The following is a 9287-nucleotide window of genomic DNA, read 5'->3' on the forward strand; positions in this document are numbered from 1 at the left end:
TTGTCACATAATTGAGAAATACTAATCAAATTGTGTTTGAGACCCTTTACAAGCAGCACATCATCAATGGAATGTGAAAGAGACTTACCGACTTTGCCAATACTAATTACTTCACCTTTTTTGTTGTCTCCAAATGTCACATTTCCACCATCGTAGGCCGATAATGAGAGGAATTGGTTTCTATTACCTGTCATGTGTCATGAACATCCGCTATCAAGATACCAACGGCTGCCTCCTGTCATATGGCTCTCCAAAAGAGAATTAGTTAGATGATTTAGGAACCCGAACAAGTTTGGGTCCCTTCTTATGACAAACGGTATCTAAAACATCTTTTCTAATCCACATTTTCTTAACAACTTTTATGTTTTGATCCAAGTGACCTAAGTGTTTTTTACAAGCGTTAAATACGTGGCCTGTGTGTCCACAAAATTTACAAAGAGTGTATTCAAGTAGACCCACATACTTACGCTTGCGAAAATATCTCTCAATGGGTCTAGTTCTTTTAATCTCATCAGTACTGGCGTCAATCTGAATTGAACAGTCGGGAGGAGTGTTTACTTTCTGTTCAGCAATCCAGACAGTACGATATTGAGAATCGCTTTGCCTGAAATCAGAACGTGAGTCATAGCCTAATCCAAGTTTATTGTTGTTCTTAGATTAATTGACTAGAAAATCAAGAATGGTAGTACTACCTTCCCATTTAGCAACTATATTTCTCGCATTACTTAAATCAATTTCAAGATTATTGACTACTACGAGCAACTTTTTATCATAACAAGGAGAGAATTATAGTCATTATTAAGTCTATCAAACTTAGAACAGATTTCAGAATGGGAGGTTGAACTAGTAACATGCACCCTTGTAATCTCATCTAGTTCATTTGTTAAAACGTGGATTTTTTTAACAAGAGACTCGTTTTCAGCAGTGAGTTCAGATTAAACAGTCTGGTCGACTGTTTGTTTCTGTATGTTTTTCAGATTTCGTCTTAACTCTATATTCTCATTCGCAATACTTTCAATTTCAGATTGCATAGCCTGAAGACGCTTATTTTGTTCATAACTAGTATCCAAAGTCTCATCAAGCAATCTTACAATTTTTTCTTTAGACAAAGACCTAATCTTAATTTTGAGATTTGAGAGATTTACCTCATCTTCGGATTCGCTATCCAATGCATCAGAGTGAGCCATGAGACACCTTAGAGAGTCGTCATCCCTTTTTTGTTGAGATCTAGGCTTGTAGGTAGACCGTAGGCAGAACTTCTCATCTTTCTCATTTTCAGAAGATTCCTCATCCTCTGAATCGGACTCACCCCATACAGCAGCTATCATTGCAAGTTTGTACTCCTGCTTAGACTTTTCACGTTTATCCTTAGCTTTTTTTCTTCTTCCCATTTAGGGCAATTTCGGATCTGATGATCTCGTTCACTGATATAGGACCCTTTTACGCCATTTTCCCCTCTATTTTCATGCCAACCGACTCCATTTGAGTCGGTTTTGATTGTCCTTTCTCGCATTTTGTGTCCCGATTCCCTTTACTATGACATTTTGGCCTCCTTGCAGAAATTGAGGCAGGAACGGGTGAAATGAAGCAAGGAAGACGGGTTGCCTAGACTCAACATGAAAGAAGGAAGAGAATGAAGCTGAAAGGTGTTCAGACCCGGTAAGGCCGGCTGCCGGTGACATTGCCCGGCCACGGCCATTTGGGAGTCCAAATATCTACGACCAAGGCTGAAACCAAGCAAAGAGGTGTTCCCAGCCGGTGGCCCGGCAGCCGGCCAGCCGGCTGGGAGAACATTTGAGCTGAAGGTTTAAGGAGTTACATAAACCTCCCAGCCGGTCAACTGACCGGCAGCCGGCCAGCCGGCTGGGAGTTCCCAAATGCCAAAAGTCAAGATTCAAGTCAAGAGTGTCCAAGCCGGTCGGTGACCGGCGGCCGGTTGACCGGCCGTGCCTACCTGATGACTTCCAAAATTCATTTCAACTTCTAGGGATCTCCCAGCCGGCCAAATGACCGGCGGCCGGTTGACCGGCCGGGAGTGCAAAGTCGTGTTTTAAAGCCCATTTCGAATCCTACCCTAATCTTGGTGGAACTTATATATACCCCCTCCCTTAACCATTTGTACACACATTCCCATATCTGAATTTATTTCCCTTTCAAAGCTTCAAACTTTGTTAATAATTGTCATTTAGTTAATCATTCCTTAATTAGACAAGTTCTTCAATTAATTAGTAATTGGAGTTGGGTTGTAAGAAGATTGAAGGTTCCTCTTTCTTTATTTTTCTATCCTAATTCCTTTCTTGCTATTTGATTGGTATTATTTCTCTCCCTATTTTCATTTGTTTACATTTGCTTTTCCTTCAAGTTTGTTTGATTGTTGTTGTTAAATTTGCATCTTTGTAGTTTGATTGTTGTTGTTTTCACCATTGTTCATCTTTTCATTGTTCATCTTTTCATTATTTCTCTTTCCTTTGTTCACCCTTGCTAGTTGTCCTCAAAGACTTAATCTTTGAGTTGATTGCGTTAAAGATTGTGTCTTTTAGTTTGTTCATCCTTGTTATTAGATTAAATCATATTTCTTTATAATTATTATTGGATTGTTGCATGTTTAGAATTAGAATTCATCCTCTCACCATGTTTATGCTTAAAGACTCCATCTTTATTGTTTATTTTGCCTTTAGAAACATGATTAGTGAGTAGTCTCCTTCTAGGACTCGGTTTGACCCAATATGGGTAATTTCACTAATTAATTATCATTAAGGCTAATTTGTGGGGAAAATTGGTGAAGGTAGTTTAGAGGAATTTGCATGTTTAAGGTTTGGGTTTGGGGTAGTGTCAACTTGTGACCCTTGTCCACCAACGGGAGTTGGTTAGGTTGTAAATTGGATACCCGAAATTTGACCTTGTCACCAACTAAGGTTGAGACCGGAAGGGAGAACCGAAGGAGGGTGCCTCTAGGCTAGCGTTTGAAATCGACCTCCGGAAGGAGGAGTGGGATGACCCGGAATACTATGAGTACTTAATGATCTTGACCAAATTCTTGACCTCCGTGGAAAAATGCATGTTTTCGTGGTTGTTGGGTTTTGAGTTAGGAATACCAACTTTCGAACCCGGGAGGGGGGTTAGTTGGAGTAGCTAGTGTCCTCTTGCGAACCTGGAAGGGAGGTTCTAGGCGAATTAGAGCCATCTCCCCCTTACCTTTCTACCCCTTTTGATTAGCCGAGATGATTAGTATGTGGAATTACTTATATTAGTGGGAGAACCGAGTTCTAGTCCTTCTCTTTATTTGATCTATCCCTTATCTTTTAGCTTGTTCTTATCTTGTCTAGTTTATAGTCTTTAAATTTGTTAGTTTAGTGCTAGTTTGTTACCACCATCTTTGTTATTTATCGACTTAGCTAAGCTCGTGAATTAGAACGATTAGTACTCCACCTACTCCTTGTGGGATCGACCCTTTAAAATGTACAACGATAAAATCGTGCACTTGCGAGGTTTAACTTGAGACCATCAAGTTTTTGGCGCCGTTGTCGGGGAGTACGGCTTGATATTAATCGGTTTTGTTCTAGTTTACACTAAGTCCTTTGTTACTAATCCTTTATTTCAAGTGCTTAGGTCTTTTGCATGAGTAGGCGACGAAGAAGAGGTCAACCAACATATCAACTTGACCGCAAAATTGAAGCCACGGCAAGAAGACTTAATTCATTAAGAAGAAGGGGTTTACTTGATACACCACCTATTGAAGAAGTTAATCACCAAGAAGCTACCGAAGTGTATGAAAATCCTTTTGGGGTTTTAGAAGAAGAACCTAACATCATGGGTGATCCGGTTCCGATAAGAGAGACTATGGCTCCTAAGCACATAGTCAATCCAAGCATCCAAAGGCCACAAATTCAAGCTAATAACTTTGAGATTAAAAATGCCTTGCTCAACCTTATTCAAGACAACCAATTTCGAGGAGGTCCCTTGGAGAACCCAAATGATGATCTAAATGATTTCCTTGAAAATTGTGATATGTACAAGTCAAATGGGGTCTCCGATGACGTGGTTCGCCTTAGGTTGTTCCCCCGTTCTCTTAGGGGTTCGGCCAAGGATTGGTTGAAGAATTGTGACCCGGATTCCATCAAAATATGGGATGAGTTGGCTTCGGCATTTTTGAACAAATATTTCCCACCCTCAAGAACAGCCAAAGTCAAGAGTGAACTACAAAGCTTTACTCAAGAAGAGTATGAGACCTTATATGAGGCATGGGAACGGTATAAGAAGCTCCAATGGTTATGCCCTCACCATGGCATCTCCGAGGCCGAGCTAGTGAGCAAGTTTTACAAAGGGTTGACTCAAGACCTTAGGCTTTCATTGGATGCAGGATCGGGAAAAGGTACCTTAGACATTTTGGGGCATAAAGCGGCAAAGGAACTAATTGAGGAGATGGCCTCAAGAACTATGGAATGGGGAAGTGATAGGCAAATGAGAAAGGGCAAGAGCAAGGATTCTAATTCGGTTTTGAATGTGGAGGTTAAGGGTATGCTAGATGAACTCACCCAACAAGTTGCTTTGCTAAATTCAAAACCACCAAGCTCCGATATGAGACAAGTCTTGTCTTGTGAGTTGTGTGGAGAACAAGGGCATACTCCCATTGGGTGTCCTTTGATTTCACCCCTCCAAGAGGAATGCTGTGAGCAAGCAAATGGAATTTGGGAATCCACAAGTGCAAGGCAAGGGTTCAACAATAGTAACAACAACCAATTTGTCAATGGAAAAAGAACTCACCCTTTCTTACCTTATGCTTCACAAAACATTCAAAATCCAACCACTTCCCAACCTCAACAACAACAAAGGTTCAATCAAAACTCTCAATTCCAAAGACAAATTCCATCCGGTTTCCAAGGGAAACAATTTGTCACCCAACACCAACAACCATTTGGGGGTTTCAAGGGACAAAATTTCAATCAACAACAAAACCAAAACTTCCAAACCCCTCAAAAATCATCTTGGGAACAAGCCTTTGAACAATTGGTTATTGCAAATCAAAAATCCGACTCAAAGCTTGATAACCACATTCCCTCACAAAACCGGGTTAATGATGAAATTCGAGCATCCCAAAAGGCTACGGAAACTCATTTAGCACAAATATCTCAACAATTGGGGCAATTGGCTCAAAATCCGGGGAAGTTTCCGGGTAATACGGTTAACCCAAGGGAGATGAATGCGGTATTTTTAAGGAGTGGAAAGCAATTGGAGGAGATTGAGAAATCTCCTAAGTGGAAGAGGAAGAGGGTGACTAATGAAGTAGTGAAAGAGCACCCGGTTGAAGTTGTGGAAGAAGATAAGATTAGGGTGGAGAAGTCTAAGGAGGTGGAGATGGTTGATCCTCCAAAGCAAGATGAGCCTATTGCAACTAAGGCCAAAGAATGTACTCCACCACCAAGGGAGTATGTAGCACCGGTACCCTTTCCACAAAGGCTTGCAAGGCCTAGAATTGAAAAGAAATATGAGAAGTTTGTTGAGATCTTGAAGGGAATGAATGTCACTATTCCTTTCCTTGATATGATTACCAAAATCCCATCTTATGACAAGTTTCTTAAGGAACTTGTCACCTTGAAAAAGAAGAATGGAGAGGTGCAAACCATCAACCTCTCTAAGGAATGTAGTGCTATTCTTACTCACACCAACAAGCTCCCGAACAAGTTAGAAGATCCGGGTAGCTTCTCAATTCCTTGTTCTATCCAAGGGGTGGCTATTAAAAGAGCATTGTGTGATTTGGGGGCTAGTGTGAGCCTCATGCCACTATCAATCTTCAAGAGGCTTGATTTGGGAGATTTGAAACCAACTAGAGTTTCACTTCAACTTGCCGATCGGTCGGTTAAATTTCTCATTGGTGTGATTGAAGATGTACCCTTGGTTGTTGGGAAGCTTGTCATACCATGTGATTTCTTTGTCATGGATATGCCCGAAGACTACAATGTGCCTATTATCTTGGGGCGACCTTGTCTTGCTACCGGTGGAGCTATGATCGATGTAAAGAGTGGTAAGTTGTCTTTACAAGTGGGTGAAGATAGAGTGGAATTTGAACTCCACAAGTCCATGGAAGCTCCATCTCTAGGTGACACTTGTTGCATTGTAGACATTCTAGAGAATCCCATGTAGGAGCATGACCCAAAAGCTTCCTCCATGGATCCTTTGGAGACTTGTCTTGTTAGTGGGTATGAGGTAGATGACAAAGATGTTGAGACTCTTGCATATGTGTGGATGTTGGATTCCGCTCCAATTCATGAACAAGCTCCCAAGTTTGAAGTGTTGGAAGTTGGTAAGAAGGAGGAGAGTTCCACGCCTTCTCCTACGGTTGAACTTAAACCTCTTCCCTCTTCTTTGAAATATGAATTTCTAGGTGATAATTCCACTTTTCCCGTCATCATCAATAGTGCACTTGATGACACCCAAACCTCAAAACTAATTTCTTTGCTTAAAAGGTTTAAGGGTGTCCTTGGGTACACGATTGGTGACCTCAAAGGGATTAGTCCCTCTTTGTGTACTCATAAAATTCTACTTGAAAATGAGGATGCATCCTCCATTGAGCCACAAAGAAGGCTTAACCCCATAATGAAAGAGGTTGTGAGGAAAGAGGTCCTCAAGCTACTTGATGTCGGCATTATCTATCCTATTTCGGATAGTAGGTGGGTAAGCCCGGTTCATGTAGTTCCCAAAAAAGGAGGCATGACGGTAGTGCGAAATGACAAGAATGAATTGATTCCTACAAGGACGGTAACCGGGTGGAGAATGTGTGTGGACTATAGGAAGTTGAACAAATCCACCCGGAAGGATCACTTTCCCTTACCGTTCATGGATCAAATGCTAGAAAGATTAGCTCAACACAACTATTTTTGCTTCTTGGATGGCTATTCGGGATTTTTCCAATCCCTATCCATCCAAGTGACCAAGAAAAGACCACCTTTACTTGTCCATTTGGCACCTATGCATATAGGAGGATGCCATTTGGGCTATGTAATGCTCCATCTACCTTTCAAAGAGCTATGCTGTCAATTTTCTCCGATTTCATTGAACAAGAAATGGAAGTTTTCATGGATGATTTCTCGGTTGTTGGGAAAAGTTTTGAAAGTTGTTTAATGAATTTGGAGAAAGTTTTGAGCAAGTGTCAAGAGTCTCACCTTGTACTTAATTGGGAGAAGTGCCATTTTATGGTACAAGAAGGTGTTGTGTTGGAACACATAGTGTCCAATCGTGGAATAGAAGTTGATAAGGCTAAGATCGAGGTCATAGCTAGTCTCCCACCTCCCACCAATGTCAAGGGGGTGAGAAGTTTCCTTGGACATGCGGGCTTTTATCGCCGCTTCATCAAGGACTTCTCCAAGATTGCGAGACCTTTGACCGAGTTGTTAGCCAAAGATACTCCTTTCGTGTTCTCTAACTGATGTCTTGATGCTTTTAATAGGTTGAAGGAAGCTTTGACAAGTGCTCCAATCATACAACCTCCGGATTGGAGCTTGCCGTTTGAGTTAATGTGTGATGCGAGCGATCATGTCTTGGGCGCGGTTTTAGGCCAAAGGAAGGATGGAAAGGTGCATGCAATTCATTATGCAAGCAAAACTCTTGATGACGCTTAAACAAATTACTCAACAACGGAAAAGGAGCTCTTGGCCGTGGTTTTTGCAATGGAGAAGTTCCGGACCTACTTGGTGGGAGCTAAGGTTATAGTGTTCACCGATCATGTTTCTTTGAGACACTTGCTCATCAAGAAGGAGTCCAAGCTCGGTTGATTAGGTGGATATTACTTCTCCAAGAGTTTGACATGGAGATTAGGGATAAGAAAGGAGTTGAAAATGCGGTGGCCGACCATTTATCCCGGCTAATCAACCTCAATGTTGACAATGGGCTCCCTATCAATGATAATTTGTCCGATGACCACTTGTTGTCCCTAAGCTTGGGTGAAGCACCGTGGTACGCGGATATTGTCAATTTTTTGGTCTTTGGGATAATCCCTCATGACTATGACTACCACAAGAAGAAGAAGTTCTTTCATGATGTGAAACACTATTATTGGGATGACCCATGTTTGTATAAGTCTTGTGCCGATGGGATGATAAGAAGGTGTGTTCCGAGAGAGGAAGCTACCTCCATAATGAGCCATTGCCATGCCTTACCTTGAGGTGGCCATGCAAGTTCCAAGAAAACGGCCGCTAAAGTACTTCAATGCGGTTTCTTTTGGCCCTCTCTATTCCGTGACGTTGCCTTTTATGTTAAAGGATGTGATAAATGTCAAAGGAGTGGAAATATCACAAGGAAACATGAAATGCCAATGAATTTCATGCTTGAGGTTGAGCTTTTTGATGTGTGGGGGATATATTATCAAGGTCCCTTCCCATCCTCGTTCGGAAATGAGTACATACTTGTGGCGGTCGACTATGTAAGCAAGTGGGTTGAGGCCATCCCGACCAAAACTTGTGATGCTAAGGAAGTGATCAAGCTACTTCAAAGGATCATTTTTCCAAGGTTTGGGGTCCTGAGAGTCCTCATTAGCGATCGTGGCACACATTTTGGAGAAAGAGCATTAGAAGCCTTGTTGAGAAAGTATGGTGTGCAACAAAGGAAGAGTCTTGCTTACCATCCACAAGCTAATGGGCAAGCCGAGATTTCCAACCGAGAGTTGAAGACTATACTTGAAAGAACCGTGAACAAGTCAAGAAAGGATTGGTCCTTGAAGATTGATGATGCTTTGTGGGCTTACCGGACGGCCTTCAAAACACCGATCGGTACCTCACCATTCCGATTGGTGTATGGCAAGGCTTCTCATTTGCTGGTTGAACTTGAACACAAGGCATATTGGGCCATCAAGCATCTCAACTATGACTTGAAGACGGACGGTGAGAAGAGACTTCTTGATTTGAATGAATTGGAGGAATTTAGGCTAGAAGCCTATGAGAATGCTAAGTTGTACAAAGAAAGGACGAAAATATTTCACGACAAGTGCATAATTAGGAGAGAGTTCAAGGAGGGTGAATTGGTTCTTCTATATGATACCCGCTTGAAGTTCTTTTCCGGAAAGTTGAGGTCGAAGTGGACCGGACCCTTTACCGTTGTCCGATATTTCCCTCATGGGGCGGTTGAAATAAGCCAAGGAGACCGAACTTTTAAAGTAACCGGTCAAAGATTAAAGCACTATCACGTTGGCAATCCCGTCCAAAAGGAAATGAAGATCCTTGAAACCTTTCTAGTCAATTAAGCTTTTTCGTCCTCACCATGAAAATTGTTGGCTTGTTTACTTGGTCGAGCCTACG

General features: G+C 41.8%; 1 protein-coding gene and 1 non-coding gene across 2 annotated transcripts; one reads left to right on the plus strand and one right to left on the minus strand.

Moving 5' to 3' along the window:
- The first annotated feature begins 3810 nt into the window (after positions 1-3810).
- On the plus strand, positions 3811-6141 carry LOC141588756 (uncharacterized). The gene is made up of 3 exons (XM_074410182.1): positions 3811-4075; positions 4361-4669; positions 4883-6141. The coding sequence occupies exons 1-3, from the start codon at positions 3811-3813 to the stop codon at positions 6139-6141; spliced, it is 1833 nt and encodes a 610-aa protein (XP_074266283.1).
- Positions 4183-4289, minus strand: LOC141589411 (small nucleolar RNA R71). Its single transcript, XR_012520350.1, has one exon. It is a non-coding gene; the product is annotated as a small nucleolar RNA R71 (small nucleolar RNA).
- Positions 6142-9287: the final 3146 nt, after the last annotated feature.

The sequence above is a fragment of the Silene latifolia genome, chromosome 6 (genome assembly GCF_048544455.1).
Source record: "Silene latifolia isolate original U9 population chromosome 6, ASM4854445v1, whole genome shotgun sequence".
In the NCBI taxonomy this organism is placed as follows: domain Eukaryota; kingdom Viridiplantae; phylum Streptophyta; class Magnoliopsida; order Caryophyllales; family Caryophyllaceae; genus Silene; species Silene latifolia.